The 21,179-nt window shown below is 36.1% G+C and overlaps 1 protein-coding gene across 6 annotated transcripts in view; it reads right to left on the bottom strand.

Annotated features, from left to right (window-relative positions):
- Window positions 1–9,105: 9,105 nt before the first annotated feature.
- znf608 (zinc finger protein 608) overlaps window positions 9,106–21,179 on the bottom strand; it is a 56,488-nt gene continuing 44,414 nt past the window's right edge. For 3 of the 6 annotated variants that reach the window (XM_012968414.3, XM_004910480.4, XM_031893045.1), the window contains exons 4-10: window positions 19,775–19,862; window positions 17,150–19,601; window positions 15,755–16,157; window positions 14,921–15,096; window positions 13,821–13,974; window positions 12,858–12,939; window positions 9,106–10,144 (exon numbers count right to left, since the gene is read on the bottom strand). In XM_012968414.3, coding sequence (XP_012823868.1) covers window positions 10,138–10,144; window positions 12,858–12,939; window positions 13,821–13,974; window positions 14,921–15,096; window positions 15,755–16,157; window positions 17,150–19,601; window positions 19,775–19,862 — 3,362 coding nt within the window. In that variant the 3' untranslated portion in view covers window positions 9,106–10,137. Of the gene's footprint in view, window positions 10,145–12,853; window positions 12,940–13,820; window positions 13,975–14,920; window positions 15,097–15,754; window positions 16,158–17,149; window positions 19,602–19,774; window positions 19,863–21,179 lie in introns of those variants that run through there. The other 3 variants (XM_031893038.1, XM_002931714.5, XM_004910481.4) reach the window with 3 other exon arrangements.

Below are 21,179 nucleotides of genomic sequence, written 5' to 3'. Positions count from 1 at the left end.
CTTCAAATGTTAGATGTTGGGATTTTTCAATAGAGCTGGTAACCAGGAGATCACATTGTTGTCCACAAACAGTTCCATTAAATCACCCTGTAGGGGTAGTTGACATTATTAATATTTTAAAGAACGTGAGTTGAGTTGATCTAGTTCTTAACAAATCCTGAAATTAGAAAAATCAATGTCAAGACAAATGCAAGAACTTATTTTTTGTTCTTCATAACATGTGCTTAGAGATACCAAAATGCTTCCTTTGTACTAAGCAATATTCAGCAGGAACATTTTGAAGTAGAGCCTTTTCATGTTTAACCACCAAAGCTTATGTTTGCTCAGAAAATAACTTTACAAAAAATCTTTTTAAAGATGAAAAACTCCAGGCCTGAGTTCTATATTTTTCCATAGAAATTCAATAAGCAGTTTTATTACTCACATGGGAAACGTAATTTATGTCTATTAAAAAAAGTCATTTTTATTAATACCTGCGTGTAGTTGAACCCATGGCTATATTCATTTACTAAGACTGAGAAAATCTCCATATTTACATAACAATGGTTGACCCTGTCAGCTAATACTGACACAACTGCAAAAATAATTGAAATAAGATTCATCATGAGTGTATTTATGTATTATTCAGGCATTCAGTATTAGTATCTGAAATGCAAACTTATTGGCTTCTTTCTTAAGGGTCACATTTATCAAAGGTTGTATTTTTTTCCCACAATTTACATTTTGTTACCGCTAATAATCACAATTTTTTTACTTAAACAATGTGAATTTTTTGCAATTTATTATGCATCAAAATTAGTAATGGGTGAAATAATTCGGCAGTCATGGATTCGGGGCGAATTCCCGTGTTTCGCGATTGGCGGCTTGTTTCACAATATGAAACAAAATTCAAAACACAAATTGTTGTGTGTGTCAAAAAAAGATTCATGTTTTTTTGACATGTGACATTTTCAACATTTCACAAATTTTTTGCTGTTTTGCGAATCTTTTGCAAGATTCGCAAATATTTCGCTGAAGCGAAACGGAACAGATTCGCTCCTCACTAATCAAAACCACAAAAAACGATGTAAAAATATGCCATCCAAAAGCTTGGAAATCATGTAGAAGTCAATGAGAGCTGTCCTAGGCATTTTTTTTGCTGTCTTTTCACTTTGAGGCATTTAATTTTTTCATATTTTTGGGGGGGGGAGCTATTTGAGCTATTAAAGTGATGTAAAGTTCACAATTTGAAATATTCACTTTTTTAATTCGTTTTTGCATCCATGTGAATAACATTTATGCATTTTAAAAATGTGAGTTTAGTTAAGGTTGAAAAACCACTAAAATTACATGAATACAAATTTTGATAACTTTGCCTCCCCCTTTTGAGGTTGAGGGTAAACACTTTTTTCTGCATTAGCAATAGAAAATCACAATAGAATATTTGTAGTCATGGTTTTCATGAAGAAAAACTGAAGCACAAAAGCGAGAATCAATGAAAATTAAATATCTCCAATGTTTTATAAACTAGGAAATAGAAATAAAGTTGCATGATACAATTCTCATTGACTTCTATAGGTGCTTGCTGTTTTTTTCCTGGCGACTTTTTGAAGTTTTTTTCTTTAACAAATTGATTCATGGCAATTAGTGATGGGCAAATTTTTGCGGCTGGCATGGATTTGCAGCGAATATCCGAATTTCGCCATTGGCAATTGTTCTGCAAAACTTGATTTTTTTTTAGAGCGTTTCCTAAATTTTTCCCTATTTTCTGATTTTTTCTGTGGTTTCGCAAATTTTTTGCCAAAGTGAAATGGGACAGATTCGCTCATCACTAATACCTGTTGGGCTCTAGATCTAAGCAAATCTAGAGATTTTATCTGGAATTTCAGTTCTCCTGCAGGGGTTGTGCACTTTTTGTTGAAAACTTTTATCCATATTGGTTTTCTTACAAACTGGTTGTTTGAAGGACATAAGATTTCATTTTTATATAAAGGTAATGAAGGAAACCGTTGGCTCATACAACATACAGTATATCGGGATACCATTCATTCTGTGCATTTTCCATCAAACCTAATGAGTAATGTATTCCTTATGATCGCCTGGTTAAGATCCCTATATTCTCCTCTATAAAGCTGCTTTCATAGTAATCTGTATAAATATTATTTTTAGTTAGCCTTTTTTAGGGTATATCTTGCTTCTCATATGGTGATGAACCTTGCAAGTAATCTGCTATTTCTGAAATAACCATGTTTTTCTTAACCGTTTAAATCACAAAGCCTTAACTTGTGCCAGCGTATTTGTGTTTAAACCACTTATATCTGGCAATTACTTGTCTGTATCTAGGGTGTCTTAAACTTAAGGGAGTCAGTTTACCAAAGGGGACCCTAAGGAGGAACTCAGTAATAATGCAGTCAGCAGACTAAATTGGAACGCTACTAGCTGTGTAACTAGCCTTATTCAACAATAGCATGTTGCTCAAAAGTAGTGAGTTGTAGTTAGAAATTTCTTATGCTGTAAATGTACACACTGACTGGCAAAAGACAATATCCTAACCACTTGAAGGATGTGAATAATGAATTATTGATGATGGTAGATGACTAAATTAGCATACTGAATCCAGTCCGAGTCTGAACTTAAATAGAACATTTTACCTAAATTTCAATGATGAGAGACAATAAGTTTTGATTCCAAGAATAGCAGTGTAACCACTGAGTAATGAAGCTTGGATTTTTCTTAGTGTTGTGTTGGTTATACAGACAAGAAAAGATTATAGGTTTATTCTTTTTTTTTCTTTTTGTATTAAATAAAGAAGTTAGAGCATTTTTTCATGGCATGGACTTGCACAAAGGGAAGTGTGTCATCATTGTCATCATCACATTAACCAATCAAAGCATTATTGTTCAGCACAAAACATTGGAGCTTTGCAAAGAAAAGGTTATAGATAAGGAGAGTATAAGGCAGAGAAAAAAAGCAAAAGTAGAAAGTGAAAGCTTCAAAATGTTTTTTAGCAGTATCTTATAGTTTGTAGTGTGCCTGGAGGTAGGAGATGCAGAGTTGCCTTTACATGAATAATTTGGGGCACATTTACTAACCCATGAACGGGCGAATGCGTCCGATTGCGTTTTTTTCATAATGATCGGTATTTTGCGATAATTTCCGAAAAGTCGTAAAGGCGCCGAAAAAAATCGCAAAAAATACGAAAAAGTCGCAAAATGTTCGTTTTCCAATCGGAATTTTTCCAATTCGAATTCGTGTCTTAGTAAATCAGTCCCTTTGTCTTGTTTTTCTGTAAGTGAGGAGGTAATTTCCTCCATAAGGTATAATGTTTATGCTAGTCATCAGTTCTTTAAAGATTGGGTAGTTGGTACCCTTCCAGTGCCAATAATAACTGTAGGAGGAGGCTGTGTTTAAATGAGTAGTCTGGAATATCAGTATGATAGAGTAATATTAATTGAGGGGTAAGGGTGACCTCGCATCCTAGGATCTCCTGACATTTTGACTGCACTTCTTTCCCAAAATTATGAAAACTTGAACAAGAGAACCATATATGTGAAATTGAACCTGTGTCTTTAAGGCATCTCCAACATTTAGGGGCCCATTTACTAACCATGGAGTTTATTTTCATTTCATGAATTGGATTTTTAGTGCTTAAAGTTGCAGGGAAAAAACACTGCAACTTTTTCAAGATTTACTATTCGTATAAACAGCTAAAAATCTGAATCTGACAGTTCGCCAGGTTAATGTAGAAGTCAATGGCAAAGGTCCCTTCCCTTTCTTTGAAGATCCTTCTTTTATCATGAAATAGTAAAGTTTTCAGGTTTTTATTCTGGTTATTAAGCGAAAACTCGAAAAATGTGAATTTTTGCAGCGACAATTCAATAAAGTTGAGTTTTCGCAGAGACAATTCGAAAAATTCAAGGCTGTTGCGACTTTTCCTTTCAAATTTTTTAGCAAATGTTAGACATTGGAGGAAATGAGTTTACTTAAGTTTGAAAATATTAAAAAAATTACAAATTGTAGCCTTTTAGTAAATGTGCATCTGGGGTTAAAAGCATTTTAAACAACAGGGTTTGTGCCCTGTACCATTTAGAAATAATTTTAAAAGAGTTCTCCTGATACTTGTTACTAATTTTGCTATTAATCTTAAAAAAAATTCTCATTCTTCTTTTTACAGGTTTAGTTGGAGTTGATCTTCCCAGGAGTGGACAAGGGTAAGTCTGAGTACTTTTTTTATATTCTCATCTTCTAGAGCAATGAGATTAAATGATTTAGGAGAAGTTTCATATCACCTTTCAAAGACTTTCAAAGTCAGTTAGTTGGCAATGGGCCAGTTGGATCTTAGGATTCGATCACAAGTAATGTTTTATTTACCAGTAGGTCCTTCCAACGGACACGAGGGCACCCACTCCGTTTAGAAGAAGGGAGGTTCCATTTAAACATTCGGAAAGGATTTTTTACAGTGAGAGCTGTGAGGTTCTGGAATTCCCTCCCCGAATCAGTCGTGCTGGCTGATACATTATATAACTTTAAGAAGGGGCTGGATGGATTCTTAGCAAGTGAGGGAATACAGGGTTATGGGAGATAGCTCTTAGTACTAGTTGATCCAGGGACTGGTCCGATTGCCATCTTGGAGTCAGGAAGGAATTTTTTCCCCTCTGTGGCAAATTAGAGAGGCTTCAGATGGGGTTTTTTGCCTTCCTCTGGATCAACTAGTAGTTAGGCAGGTTATATATAGGCATTATGGTTGAACTTGATGGACGTATGTCTTTTTTCAACCCAACTTACTATGTTACTATGTTACTATGGATCTTAGGATTCGATCACTGCGATGGTATCTCCACCAATATAGATGTATTCTTAACCATGTTGTATGATATGCCTAAAACAGACATCAAGAAATCCTGAAAACTTCTAAACCTCTGATAGTATGGTACTGTATTGCCTCTTCCTATGCTTCCCTTTTATTCTATGCTAACACCATACAGGTATAGGGTTTGTTATCAGGAAACTTGTTATCCAAAAAGCTCCAAATGATGGAATGGCCATCTCCCATAGACTTCATTTTAATCAAATAAATCTAATTTTTGAAATGTATTTCCTTTTTCCTTTAATTATTAAACAGTACCCTTTACTTGATCCTAACTTACAATCCCATTAGTTTTAATTAATGTTTAAAAATGTTTTTTTAAGTAGACTTAGGGGCAGATTTACTAAAACTCTAACATTTCTCATTTTTTATTTTACATTTTGAATAAACTAATTTTGCTAAATATCTGGCATTTACTTAAAAAATCTGAAATGAAAAAGCATGTGTAGGAAAAGTCACAAAAATTCTGAATTATTGCACAAAAAACCCAGCATCAAAAATCTGAAATCTCTTAAGCTTCAAAGCAAAAGAAGGATCCCCCAGAGAAGGGAAGTGACATCTGCCATTGACTTCTACATGATCTCGGCAAGTTTTAGCTGCAAATTCTCGGATTCAGATCTTTAGCCATTGTGACGAAAAGTAAATCTCAATGAAGTCTCAATTTTTCAGTGACTTTTAGTGCTAAAAAATCTGAATCAGGAGAAAAAATACGATGGTTAGTTAATGCCCCCCTTAAAGTATGGTGATTCATAATACAGAAAGACAACTTATTGAAAAATAATGTCCTGAGAATGCTGGATGATAAAACCAATACCTGTACTACAATAATATTATTATTATTAACATTTATTTATAACAATATGATGAGTAAGTGGTTTTAAATCATCAATTATTGCTTTATTATAGTTTTGTAATAAGAACTAGTGATGAGTGAATTTTTTCGCCAGGCCTGGATTCGCAGCAAATTTCTGCATTTTGCCTTTAGGAACTTCTGTGAAAATGTGTTGTGCATCACAAAAATGTGGTCGCGGCAAAAATGGGCGCAAGCAATTTTAAAAAAAAAACGCGGGTGACAAAAATAAATCGCAGGCGACAAAAAAGTCAAGTGACAAATGTGTTTTGATGATTTTTCGCCGTTTCGTGAATTTTCTTTCGTGAATTGATGGTCGCGTCAAAGATGGTCGCGTCAAAGATGGGCGCAACCAATTTTCAACAAAAAGACGCAGGTGACAAAAAAGTCACGTGACAAATGCATTTTGCTGATTTTTCGCCGTTTCATGAATTTTCTTGATGTTTCCCAAATTTTATGGCGAAACGGGACAAATTTGTTCAGCACTAATGAGAACCACTCCATCCCTAGTGCTCAAGTAGATTTACTCTCCAAATGCTGTATTGTTCTTAAATAAACATATATCTAAATAAACACTTTCTGCTCCTGAGTGGTTAGATTGTTGCAGGGTTTCATGGAACACAATGGTACCCTACGTTGAACTGTATCAGGTAAACAGAAGTCTATAGAGAATGTCACTAATGTTCCCCAATCTACTTGGCCTGGATGTTGTTGTTAGCAACAGCAATGTTCTTTTCAATTAGTGAGGTTACTGGTGTGAAGTTGGTTGTCAGGAGACGCTAATATCTAGCAAGGTAATTTTCCAGTCCAAAAATACTCTTTGGGATTTTGTTCTGAAATTCAGAGGAATAGTATTTGGTAGAAAAAAAGATATTACTTTCTTCTCTATAAGCAAACCCAGCATAAATCTCACATATGAGTTTATTGATTATTTGTCTACCCTGCGCTACTGGCTGTCCTTCTTCCATAGGGCTGAGAGGCTGCAATTGAATGTGGATGTTTCAGATGCAGAATTACAAAACATTATTTTTCCTGTTCCTGATCCATCTAAATCTGCTAGATGTGGTGAAATATCAGGGGCACTCCCAGAGCCTAGCTAGAAGGACTGCAATGATTACATCCCATTTGGGAAGTGCTTGGCTTAAAGATCCTGTGAGTAATTATCAATTAAAGAACAAGAGTTTCTATGTTTTCAAGCACTGCCTGTTGTATATGTTCATATACACGGGGGCAGTTTTACTAAAACCCCAACATTTCTTATTTTTAAAAATTTTAAAATAAAAATTTGAATACATTTGTTTCCACATATGTCTTACATTTACTAAAACGTCTAAAATGAAAAAGTCTGCACAGTTGTGAAAATTGCTAATTGCTAATCGCATGAAAACTGCAACTTTTTTGTAGTCTCTGAAAAGTTGCAAGATTTTTGCTGCGACTTAGCGCTAAAAATCCAAATCTGAAAAAAAAAAAAATGACGGTTAGTAAATGGCCCCAGAGTATTCTAGCAGATATGTTACTGAAAACTGTCAGTAATTCAGTCGTTCTGTCCTGCTTTACAAATCAGGCCCTTTATATTTTGTTTGAGGATATCTATAAAACTGCAAAGTCTTCTACAGGAAGCAGGCATAATATAGGCATAATTGTATATCAATAGTGGATTTTCAGTAAGTGGTCAGAACTATATAATCTAAACAGGGTTCCTTTAGGTTTTCAAAGAAACTACCACTGAATAACAGGGTTTAATTAAACGTAGCCCTGAAAAGGTGTTGAGTTTGTAGAGACCTCCTACATAAAACAACATAATTTGGAGGGCGCTGAAATGCCTAAAGAAAGCGCTGAGGGACTGGGGAGCCAGTCGGTACTTAATTCCCTCCAGCAAGCAAGGAGTTAAAAATTAGCTTAGCTTTGGGCGGGAAGAAAAAGCAGCTATACTCACCCCCTCCCCTTTTTTGCCTGTACCCATAGGGCGGTAAGTTCTCCCAATTGCATGTTTTTTATATTTTCCTTACAGGCTCTCTTTACGCAAAAAAAAAAAAAAAAATTTTCAAAGTCATATATATATATATTTTACATTTCGGTTTGTCACAGCAAATGGCAGGGGATAGTCCTTGGCCATTTAATCTCTGGTGGTGTTTGATGGTTTTCACATGCCCACTGCGTTTGCAGTGGCCGGCATTCGTTATAAACAGTTATAAAAAATGTTGTTGCGATGTTTGGTAAAGTTTGTATTACATGGCAAGGACTATTTTCTCTGATGTTGGATTTCTGTAATAAAGCTGTGGCCGAACTCCACCCACAAAAGCTATGGTGTCATCGTGTTTTTCTTGACTAGGCGTTACATTCAAGGGGGACAATTTTGGTAGGGAGGGAATAAGTCTCCACAGTCATAAGTGCAAATTAGTGATGTTTAGCAGAGAAGTATGAGAACTCACTTTGTGTTTATTCCACTCCACAAGTGAAATGTCTGCTTGTATATAAGGCATAAGCAATGTTACAAAAGGGCATCTCTTTCCTACAGGGACAGAGCCAGTTAATAGCATAGAACACAATACAATAATAGTTTTTGTTTGGCAAGGGTTTCCATACAGATCTAAACCAGGGCCGGAACTAGGGGTTGGCAGAAGAGGCAGCTGCCTAGGGCGCAACGATTGAGGGGCGCCAGGCAGGAGCCTCTCCTGCCTACCCCTAGTGCTACTTTGTCATTGCCTCTGCCGCTTGTCATTAGCGGCGGAGGCAATGACAGATCTAATGGCACCGCCCCTCCTCCTTTTCTTTGGCGCGCATGCGCCGTTCGGGGGGGGCGGGGAGGTGCGCCATTCGGGGGGGCGGGGAGGTGGGGGGAGTTGGCCGACCGGGTTGCCTAGGGCGCCCGGTCGGCTTGGCCCGCCCCTGATCTAAACTGATTTACAGAAATCTCTTCTGCACAAATGTGTCAACCCTATATAAATATAAAATATTAATAATTACAAGCTTTAAAATCACAGCTCAGAACCCAGTGGGGCGATAAATGTTTAAAAATCATGCTGTCCAAAACATCCATATACCTCTGCTCAGAGCATTGTAAGTCTGGCTGCAAACACAAATTGGTATATACAAATAAAAATGATGTAGATAAAAAAATGCAAATAATACGGACAATCTCCGAGGCTGAAATACCCCTGTGGTTTAAGAACAGCTGATGATAGAGGATTTTTAAATAGCACTTCTAGAACAGTCTTAATGGACAGTCATCTCATTTATTTGTTATCCAGGTTAACCCAAAGCCCAGCAGAGAGTGGATAAAGAAAATGTTTCACATATAAAGAGGTATTTAAAGCTAAAGTGCTGTCTTGCATACCCAGTGTTTAGCATCCCAAATTACAGACTAAAGACAAGATGGAAATACTGAAATGAGAGACCGGGAACGCAATTGTACAAAAACAACTTCTTTTATTCTGATTGCCAAATTATTTAAGGCAGGTATAAAAAGAAAGCATTCAATATACATCTTACATAAAATAAACTAGATTACAGCATAAAACAAGTAACCAGGCAATGGCATTAAAGTCTCTTCTCTAAAACTGGATAATTGTAAACATTAAAAAGACTGCAGTACTATTCAAGTAATAGAACAATCACAGATGTCATCTGGTATGCAGGATGTCGGATTATTTGTCATTCAAGATTAAAAGAGACATTTTTTAATATTCACATATGCTCATTATTTACTTATTTTAACTTTTTACACTATGTACAATGCAGTTTTTTGTGGTACTGGCGACCCCCTGCCCCCCCCCCATATGTTTATTTTCACAATACACAATTACAATAAAACAAATTATTACAGTAACATTTTACACTGAAGCATCTTTACTGGAGGCACCATATTGCTATCTACATTGTACCAAACTGTCCTCATTACAGTCTGTCTCTAACAGAGCCTAGGGCCAATATGGTTAGGATTTTCAAATTTCAGGCACATGGATACTTAACAATATTTACATTTTAAAGGGGAAGGGGGGGAATAATAATAAGCTATTTGTAAGTAAACACTTCCCAACATGACAATTACACTTTGTAGTTACTGTGTGGCTTGCAATTTAGCAGCAGACTCTACATGTGTGCGAGCCTGGTTACCAATACAAAAAAAAAAATTAAAGAATATATATTTATTTATATATATTTATATATTTGTGTGCATGTAAATAGACAACCATACTGTCGTGTACATATATATTCATATATATGCTGTACTTGCACACAGACGTCTAATTACAGGAACATGTTACTCTGTTATAAAATCTGCAATTTACAAAAAAGAAAAAAAAAAGGAAGAAAGAAAGAAACAGAATTTTCGCCTGCCATTTAGGCATTTCAGATAAACACCATGGAACTGATGTCTGCAATAAGAAGCTCTCCCATGTGATCCAGTCACATGAATTAATGTACATTTTCAATATATTCATTCCCTGAAAGAAAAAGAAAGAGAAAAGGGATGTTAGCATTTTTTCTTTCTAAAACCACTGACAATCATCACAACATTGGCCATTTAGTCACTGTATAACAACAATTTTTGTATTAGACAAAATCATTTCCTCTTTATTAAATCTCCCTTGATCCATATTCATTTAATAATGTGTTTACTTTGGAGATTAGAAGGTCACAGTCTCTTTCTATTAATCCCCAGATGTAGCGAGACTGCTGACTATGTATTTCACATTATGTTCTAAATGGTTTTACCCTTAAGATGATTTTTTAAGAAAGGTTTGGTAACCACTGACCCTCGAGATGCTGTTGAGCTACAAATGACAATAGGTTCAGGGAACACGGTGGTTGCTGGGTGTTAATTTCTATCTCTGTGTGTTTGTTGTTAAATTTACAACAGACCAGACAGATTATATATAGTGTAGATTAAAACAGAAGCAAGGGCCTTTTCCTTTGCCTTTTCCAAACACTGTTTACTATGGTCTCCTTTTGTACAAACACTTTGATGCCTGGTGCAGGCAGCCCCGAGGAAACTGCGCGGAAGTACTATCTCTAGACTATTTTTACACTGTTTGTTTCTCACAATTTGGGTCTCATTGGAAGAGGTGCAATTTAGATCACTATATTTCCTAATACTTTGTGATTACACTGGGACTATTTCTAGCTGAAATGGATCTGCCATTTGCCAAATTCATTCTAGCATCCCTCAGAAGGCAGTTATTTCTGCACAACATGGCTATTATGACTTAAACGATATGATTTCCACGTTTGAGGTAGTAGAAACAGGAGAAAAGCCCCCATAACAGCAAAATATAAAATACATTATAAGTATAAGACACAGTTATTCACTTACTCAACTGACAATATAGAGAAAAGGGTTCTGAACCTAAGAGTTTTTATTATTAGGTGCTTACTTTTATGTTGTGCATAATATTTTATATAAATAAAATGATGGTGTCTCCGGGACAGCTATAGTGTACTCATCTACCATAAAATAACAGCACTCTTCAAACATTTTTGAGAAATATTCATTAATGTACCAAATCTGCACAGTATTTGTTGTTTCAAATGTGCTGTTTCTGCTTGTATGAGGAGTGTATATCCTGGTAATCGTTTGACTGTTACCTTCCTTCATGTGATGGGATTTTACCATCATAGCAGAATTAGGTGAAGACAGTTATTTATAACTCTGACCCTAAGGTTACATTCGCAACAGAATCATGGTCAGATCAGATTCATGTCAAACTTGGTAAGTCCTAATATCAAATTGGGCAGCTTCCTAAAGACAATTTAATACAATGGGCTCAGATATCTCTTAGGACAGCTGAAGTGAAGAGCAGAGGTAACAACAAAGTAGGGATATTGTCATGTCATTTTTTCTATTGGCCTCGTATAATAGTCTAGACTTGGGCAAGCAGTTTTGTAAAGGTTTCTGTTGCATGAGATAAGCAATTTCCATAAATCATTTATTTCATAATGAGCAATGATTTTAGTTTTTTCATCCACACTTCTTTCTATATGTTTCAGATAGACTTGCCCATGACAATGGACAAAGGAAATAGTCTTGAGTACCAGGAAATACAAGACTGCCCGTGGCAAGCAGATAACATGGCCATCACAACATTGCTAATCTACATAATAATACAGGTATGGGGCACGGTCTTTCTATAATTTGAATCTCCATACCTTAAGTCTGCTAAAAAATAATTTAAACATTAAATAAACCTATTAGGATTGTTTTGCCTCCAATAAGGATAAATTAAAACTTAGTAGAAATCAGTACAAGGTACTGTTGTATTATTACAGAGAAAAAGGAAATCAATTTAAAAAATTTGACTAAAATGGAGTCTATGGAAGATGGCCTTGCTGTAATTCAGAGCTTTCTGGATAATGTGTTTCCAGATAATAGCTTTCTATATTGAGAATAATCGCTTATGAAATCTAATTTTTGCAAATATAAATTTCCAGCGTTAAAAAAGATGCCTCAAAGGAATCTTTCATTATGCAATAAGCTTCAAAACACATTATTTAGGTAGATGTTTATATTTGATTCATGTTTCAATTAACACTGCTTGCAAATAGTATTATAAATATACCACTGCCATTTATTTCTGCATTTACTCAAACAAATCATAAAATAATACAAAGAGCTCACAAAATGCACACAGGGAACTTTTTAGCATTAACTTTTACATAAAGTTCATATGGATTCACCAGATATTGCACAATGCATGCAGTGAGCATTGGCCCTATTTTTATTTAGGGTATGGCATAAAATATATGAGGGCACAAAATAGGTTATTTGCCTGCTATTACGTAATCAAAGTACAGCAGTATTTGTATATGTCCTTTGTAACCTTGCTGGAATTCCATTCCATTCTAATTCCATTCTAAAGATTACTACTATTGGATAGAGTTCTTTAGGAAGTGTAAGAAAAACTCAGTACAACATATCCACGCTTATTCTTATTTCCATGAAATTTTGAGCAGTGTGGTTAAAATGATAGAAATAGAACAGTCTGTGGATGTAATCAAACTCAAACTCAGTGATGAAATTGACTCTTTTGTTATCTTCCTCCCCATTGGTTTGGACTTAGTGGGCTTGGTTAACTTTATAAAAAAATTGACAATACTGAAAAGTTCCATCATTCACACGTCTCTAAATGTGCTTTTATGTCCATAGATACACTCATTTACCTTCTTTGAGTAGGAAACATACCGGTTGCAGATGCCTGAGCAGCCACCTGCTGAGTTGCAACAAGGGTAGCAGAGGTCAACCCTAAAGGAAAAGCCCCATGTGAGTACATTCCTCTGAATGCAGTACACATGCATCACAATTTGTGCCGCTTTAGATGTATACAGATCATATAGTGCTATTATCCAAAAAGAAAAACAGAGAATTCCCTGGGGCAGACTGTAGGCAACTAATCTGTCAGACAAAGCACCTTTTTGTTTTTGGGCAGGAACAAATGAGTGCTAGTGGCTCACAACTATATTTCAACTTTGGTAATCCATAATACAAGAGATTACAAATAATATTATAAAAGTGAAGAGGCACAACTGTAAGCTAAGATTTTCTCATAGTTTAGTGTTTCCTTTGTGCCAGGAAATATTTGAACATAATCAGTATATGTACAATTATGTACAATGCAAGGAAACATAATGCTTGCTTCAGACCTGAAAATAATGCAAGGCCTCTTGCTACATTCTCAAAGCAATTATTGCATTCTTCCAGATTCCTTTCTAAACACAAAGGGGTTTATTTCTACAGCAGGTTAGGATGAGTAACAAGATGGATCTAATTATGGGCTCTTTTTAGCAAAAGATGCCCCTGACTTATGTCTTGGAAATGAGAAATGTGGTAGTGCAATGTAAGAAATGGCTGCTAATGGATACCAACAGATGTTTAAGGATAAATGCAATGTAAAAGCGTAAAGTTGAAATTGATTCCACATTTCAGCTAAACTTGCCGAGTAGCTAGCCTTTAGGGATAACTTATTGCTATGCTCTTTTTCTATTAAAACACACACCTGCACTATAGAAAAATATGCCTGCAGAGCCGAAAGCCCAAGCAAATAGCAAGTGTTTTTCTGTCTAAAAAAAGTGACAGCTTATAAATTCTAAAGAGCAATTCATTCATTTAACAAGAGGATTTCTAACCTTGAAATGGATCGTACTGTCCAGGTATTAGTGGATAGCCCACTCCGACATGTGTGTGGTGGTGTGTATGAAGGTGCCTCTGACCAAATGGGGAGTGACGATCTCTTTCCCTTTCGCTTTCCCTTTCCCGGTCAGATGATGCTTTTTCTGCCAGCTGGAATGGAAATAAAAAAAGAAATTTAGAATAAACAAGGTAAACAAGGTAAAACTCATTTTCAAATACCTGTTAATATAGAGAATAACACAAAAACTGCCATAAAGGTACTGGTCTGAATTATTACATTGAATACATGAAATATTAGTACATTAAATGTTTGTAATTATATTATTTAATAGACTTTCAAGCAAAAAGGGGAATATAAGATGAAAAGGGAAAATCTTCAAACATGCCAATAATAAACAGTTACCTGCCAGTGATCATTTCATAAAAGAAGTTTACATTTTCCGATAGGGGAATAATACCTATTTACTAAATGCCTGGGTTGGGGGGAAAAATGCAAGTGCCAAAAAAAAAAAAAAAATGCAGCAAAACGCAGACAAGTTTTTTCTAGAACACCAGTTTACTTAAGGAAAAGTTGACAGAATATTCCCACGCCTGTTTTTCCTCAGAAAAAAAAGTCACATGACAGCAAGAATCACAGTTCCATTCATTTTCAATGAGGCTAAAAAGCTCAAATGTTTTAATGAACTGGGAACATAAATAAAGTTGTTAGGGACAATTTCCACTGACTTCTATTGAGTATCCTCTGGTTTTAATTGTCGATTTTTTTCTGGCGACTTTTCTATTTTTCGCCATGTTTTTTCTCGAATGATAAAAAAAAAAGCAAACTGGAATTTTGATACAAAGGCCCCTTAATAAACATGTAGCAGAGCCTTATAAGCGCAGCCCTATAATCATGGGCATCATCCCAATGTCTGAAAGTCACCCATTAGTACAGTATTTCAGAACATGTTGCTACTCTCCAAAAACAAAATCAGAAAAAAACACCAATAATAAAGGCTGTACATCAGCACAAAGCTGTTGCTCTGGTACTGAAGATCATTATACACAAGCAATTCACACATACTAAGGAATGCGAATGGAGTTCTAGGAAACTTACAGCAGGGGACTTGGTGCGGTACTGATTTGCATGTTGCTGAAGGAGATCTAGTGCTTTTGATTCAGATGCAGATTTTGAATTAATGCTGGGACTGGTGCTCGACTTCTCAGCTTCATCTCTCCCAGACACCTTCCCATAAACAGAATAATGAGGAAAGCCTGGAGACAAATAAGCTCCTGCAATCAAACATAGAAATACAAATTAAAATTTGCTTTATTTGCTCTAAGGAAATGAACAGAAGAGTTAATTAGGAGGTGTTTTTGCAGCTACGCAGTATTTTTATTTTCCTTTGAAGCTCTAGCAATACCAACTATCAAGGTTTGTTATGCTATGAATGTATAAATAACCCTTAATAACCTCTGCCTGTTATGCAAAACTGAATTCAGCCTTGTTACAGAGTAGGGATACAATAACAAGCTTTTATCTCACAGAGTGACCAGATTGTTCTCAGTAATCAAACTCTCACATGATCTTATCAGAATTCATTGCTTGGATCTGAACCTGTGGCTGAGCAATGAACCCTATTAGCCATACAAATTTGCATGACACAATTGCACTTGGTCATGTGGCCAGCTCAACTTACTGGTTAAATATTATGCAAACAAGGCTTTCTGTAGCTCCCTTTGCAAATCCTACAGATTCAACTGCAGGTCCCTCTTATTAGATAAAAGAAGGCCCTCTACAGTGAAATTTCTGATACATTATATAAACAATGCTTGGTCAAATACTGGGCATTAAAGATAAAATAAGACTCTTTCTGTACTTAGTCATTGTGTTGTTATTATTATTTTAGTATCTGATACTTGTGCCAAGGTTAGCCACATCTTAACTTACCTGGATATCCATGCATTAAAACAGGAGACACTGCCCGATATGCTGGGTGGTTTGGATCATACATCTGAGTATATGGGTAGGCATGTAAATACTGAATATAGGATTGATGCTGGCTCATTGGTGATGAGACTGCAACCCGTGCATTCCTCGAGTCTTTCCAGTTTACTGGTGTTTTCCGATCATCACTCTTATTTTTTTCATCAACTGACTGAGAATCTGGACGTTTTGCCTCCTTCTCCTCTTTGATGTTTTGTATTGTAGTTGCCATTGTGCTGTCTTTGTTTGGGGTTCTGCAGACATTTTCTTCTTTTAGTTTTTTCTCTCTTTCCAGTTCATCTGCTTTATGTTGTTCCAAGAACTTTGATTGATACACATAGTGGTGCCAAGATCGTGAATCAGAGTCCTGAAAATGCACATATGCATTATTAAATACCAAAATATATTTTTTACCTTTTAATTGCTCAGTATAGGAAAGGGTTATATATAGCTCCCATTCCATAAATGTTGCCTAACTCATATAAAATACTGAAGCTCAATAAAGCAACGAGGCTGCTACAGACAGTGAAAGCAGAAAGAAATATAAATTGGGCAGTGAACTAAAGTCGCTACATTCAGTGGGCATTCTCCCATGCCAGAGCCAAATGGTACTTGTCACTTTTATGCACAATGGAGCTTTAGTATCACGCAATCATAAACATAACCATGGCAATGAAATCACAGGCATGTCTATTTAAACAATAGAAACCCAAATAGGACTGTGTTGTTATGTAAAAAGGTGCATGTTAGATTAGTTGACGCCAATTACAACAAAGAAAAACATAATCAGTCGGTAATGTTCATAAAGGATTTTTTTTACTTTTTGCACCTGGAGTAAGGCAGAGTTAACCATTAGTGTATGCCTAGTATAACCCTTTGCAAAATGAGTTCAATGAATAGGGTTGAACATACTTTTAACCCACAAAAACTATCTAATTATCTGTTCTGCATAGACCAAACATGGAGTAGCTTCAGTTTCCCTGTCTGTCCAGTTTAGCTAAACAAAACAACAAAATCCATAGATTTTTAGTGATTAAAACAATAAGCTAAAAGTATGTTCAGTGCAAGCCCAATTAAGTGAACTCATGTTAAAAAGGGGGGTTTACTGCCCCTTTAAAAGTTGAATTTGTAACTGCTGCTGCTGCCTGGGCATGAACCATTGCAATGCTGTATGATATCTTTCTAAGAATGCATACACAGTCATGTAGAATGTATGTCTCCCAAAAGAATTTTGCCTTCATTTTTCATTGCTGCATGTATTCAGTTTTGACAAGCATGGGTTAATATAAGTTAATGTTATTCTAACAACTGCTTAGTACAAGAAGAAGTAATCTACAAGAGTACTTATTGTGTGCTTACCTGCTTAAATCTCATTGTGGGATCTACCCCTGTTTGCTTCATTGAGTCCATTACAGATTTCATCTCTACAGCTTCTTTTATTAGCTGGTGGTTTTCCATTTGTTTTGCCTTGAAACTGTCGCACTGAAGTTGCTGGTGATTAGGCAAAACCTGGGATTTCATTGGATCTTCCGTTCTGTTTACATTACCCATTTTGGAACTACTTTTGCTTGGTTCTGGAGTAGAAGGTGGTTTTGAGATAGTAGCTGATGGCACTGTTTTCAACTTGTTGTCATCTTTTGCACATTCCTTGGGAACATTATCAGGTTTCCTTTCACATTCTCTATTATTTTGGGCATTTTTTTGTTCTGCCATTCTTTGATCCTCATAGTATTTCTCATATTGTTGTCGATAGGCAGGGTTTGATGCAATTAAAGACTTTTGATCCATATAAAGCCCATATGCATATTGTCCATAATAAAGTGATTGGGCCAGTGCAGGGTGCCTTTGTGTAATGACTGACTGATGTTGAGAAGGAATATTATTAGAAATAACTTCATTTTTCTTACAATCTAAAATGTCTGTTTTATCTTTCTTTTCTAATTCATCTTCTGTATCTTTCTTGATTTTTAACCCTTGTGAAGGGCTGGTATTGACAGATAGATTATTATTAACCTGCCCAGAATGCACATAACTTGGAGAATAGTAAGGATCGTAACCATGGTAATAAGGAGAATGTGGTTCTTTTGCTTGGGATGATTGCGGCATGGATGTAGAATGCCCTTTGACTACAGTGTCTTTATTACAAATAATTTCTGAAGGGGAACTTGTCTTTGACCTTTGCCCCTCAGACCTGCTGTCTGATCCCCCATCATCAGCAGCATCTGAAATATCAGAATATGCAGGGCTGTTTGTTTTGGTAGCAGAACTATCTCCACCATTTTGTGTCAATACACTAAGTGGTGGAATAGAAGATTGTCCATTTATCACAGTGCTGCATTCTATCCTTGAGGCACTTCCAATGGAGGGGCTTGGTGCATTGTCTGTAAATGTATAAACCTTATCTGCCTCTGCTTTTATACTAGCCATCCGACTTCCTTGAGCATCTGATATTCCATTAACAAGAGATTCATTTTTATTCACATGGTCTTTTATAAATTGCCCAGACAAATCCTTTCCTGATGCTTTCACATCTTCCACTTTAGCCACTTTTGAGTCTGCTTTTGGGCTGACTGCTTCTTTACTTTCTTTCTCTTTCTCTTTCTGTTTCCTTTTTTCCTTTTTCTTTTTGTCTTTGAGTGATGTGAGTGAAGGGTTTACAGTGCTTGGCTCTCCCATAATTGTGGGCTTTGGTTGGATAGGTTTTAATGGAGGGCTCTTTGGTGTTGCCTGGACAACAGTTGTTGCTAATGAGGGTAATCCTGGTATTGTCCCTGTAGTAGTGTTTGTAAATGCTGTGCCGGGGATTGCTATTAATTGAGGAGGGGTAGGGGCTGGAGCTGGAGCAATAGGCCTAGCTGTTTTGAGCTTTGAGATGTTTTTGTCAACTTTACAATTAGTGCCTTTTTTTACCTTTTCTTTTTCATTTATATTTTTCTTGTCAATAAGTCCTTCTGCTTCTAGCTTTGGCATTTCTACTGTTAAGCTGCCATCTAATATAGAACAATTTTCCAGTGTACTTGCCATATTTGAAATCACAGGAAGGTTATTTAGTTCAACAGTTAGACCTTTCTTTTTGCCAGAATTTTTTCCAGATTTTAAACTGTTATTTTGATTAGAACCATTGTTTGCCGCATCTCTTTTGCCCTTTGGTGTCCCAGGTGTACTTTGTGAACCAGGTGACATGGGTGCTTTTAACTGATCCAAACTTGTGCTTGACTCATTGCATTCAAGTGCCACATTGCTTAGTGCTTCTTCACAGTCCGAAACTTTGTCCTCACTGTCCTGTTCGAACTCCAGTTTATTTTCAGGGTCTAAATGTGCATGTGCCTGATGATAACGTAGTCCATTGATGTGCTTGTATTTTTTGTTGCAGTTTGGATGTGGGCAGTCTATTAAAACTGGAGAAGAGCAGCCTTGGTCCAAAAAAGCAGTATCATTTTTCCCTTGCGGGGTAGTTGGAGTGCTTCGGGAATTTGTTCGGACTCTCTTTCCAGGCTTGCAATCCTCAGAGCTCGAATTCAGATCCAGCTCTATTTGAGGCTTGTTTTTCCTTTTGCCTGCAGGAGAAGGGCTTGCCTTAACATCCTCAATGGCACAGTTTGGGGGTGTTCTCCGACCACTTGCATTAATGTAGCCTCGTCTCCCTTTACCATTTGCTCCACCTCGGTTTTTAGTTTGAAGTCCTCTTACTTCCATAAAATTTGCATCAATGCCTGGTGCTGATGCTGTGGTAGCTGCTGCTGTTCTTGCTCGCTTCCCTCGGCCACGACCTCCACGCATTTCAAGGTCACTTGTTGGCGAATCACAAAATCTGCAACGAAATAGGCAGCTTTTAACTATATTACATATATGATATGACTTTTAACCAAACAAATTTAATATCAAATCGACTTTTATGAATTTTAGAGAGTCTGTACAACATTTTATAAGGGTGTTGTCGTTTATAAAAATGATTTATCCATACATTATTAGGCTGTATCTCACCTTGGAGGAGCCCAGTCATGCTTTGTACAGTCCAGCAAAGTCCCCACATATGTCTTATTTCGCCATGTAACATTCACAACTAGGACACCTGGAAATACAAAGAAACATCAATTGAGTTCATATATTTTCCACTCTTTAAAACACGTTGTAAGATTCAGTTACATTTGTTTTTAATAGCTGTGGTCGACATGCTTCCTCTTTTGGTTTTAGTGGCCTCAAGTTAAAACCCACAGGAAATTGTGTAAGTGTATGGACAAATCAAGATAAAACTGACAGCAGGAAATTATTTTTGCTGTGTCCTCCCATAAAACATCACCTTTTAATGCTGCCATTACTATACCTAATTACTCTCAATTACAAGTAAGCCAGCAGAACAAAAAAAACATCAGTTTGTATGGAGTAAACCAGAAAATAACCACAAATACAACATGCCTTAAAACAAATGTGTAAGATTGTACCTATAACCCACACTTTTCACTGTTTGTAATTTTACTGTATCATAAAAATGTACAGTGCTGTTTATACAAGTAGGGCATATATAAAGTTACACCTATATCCAAAGTAAATGGGAAAACAAATTATCTGTTTTATATATATATATATATAAATCCACTAAGATTAATTTTATGTTGAAACATTATTATTACTAGAGGTGAAAGTAATTCTTGGCTTGACATTTAAACCTGGAATGTTATTAAAATGGCAATTGCCATTTATGCCAATGGCAGGTTGCACAGTTGATGGCAGGCTTTTTTCCGTAAATACGTTGGTGGATGAAACACTTTGTACTAATTCTCACACTGAACAATACCTATACCCATTCCCAGCGAACCTGACCACAAATCTGAGCAGCTTTCCCCTTATATTTAAACCACCCTGACCTTAAATATTGTCTTTTCTTAACCGTACTATACTTATTATTTCTCTGCTCAAATTTTAATAATAGAAGACAAATATGATAGTTTTCCTTTAACCTGTGCCAACATATTCTCTCTCTTTATATCAGAAGAATGGTTGTTCAGCTGAATGTTTCTGCATTTTGATATCCAGATGCAGCAAATAGCTATGGAACACATTCTCTGGGTGCAGCACATATGTATAATTAAAACTGGTTGAAAGGAAACATAAAAGAAACAACAAGCTCACCATTCAAAGACTAATAAAATTAAAAACAGGAAAGTCTGCTCAAATATTTAAACCAAGTCCCCAGTGAAAACCTTTTGCCATTTCCTTTCCCTAGGGTGTTTTCAGTTCTCCAACATAAGGCAACAAGAAATTGGCAAATGTTTGCTACAAAAACCAACGATGAATAGATGAATTCAAAGAAAAATCAATATTAGCTGACAGCTAAGAGAAAGGTTGTTATATATTTACCATTATGTATGCACCATTTCCCAATTTCGTC

This window comes from Xenopus tropicalis, chromosome 1, assembly GCF_000004195.4.
Source record: "Xenopus tropicalis strain Nigerian chromosome 1, UCB_Xtro_10.0, whole genome shotgun sequence".
Taxonomy (NCBI): Eukaryota; Metazoa; Chordata; class Amphibia; order Anura; family Pipidae; genus Xenopus; species Xenopus tropicalis.
Note: the sequence above shows the minus strand (reverse complement) of the source record. Positions and strands in the feature narration are given on the sequence as shown.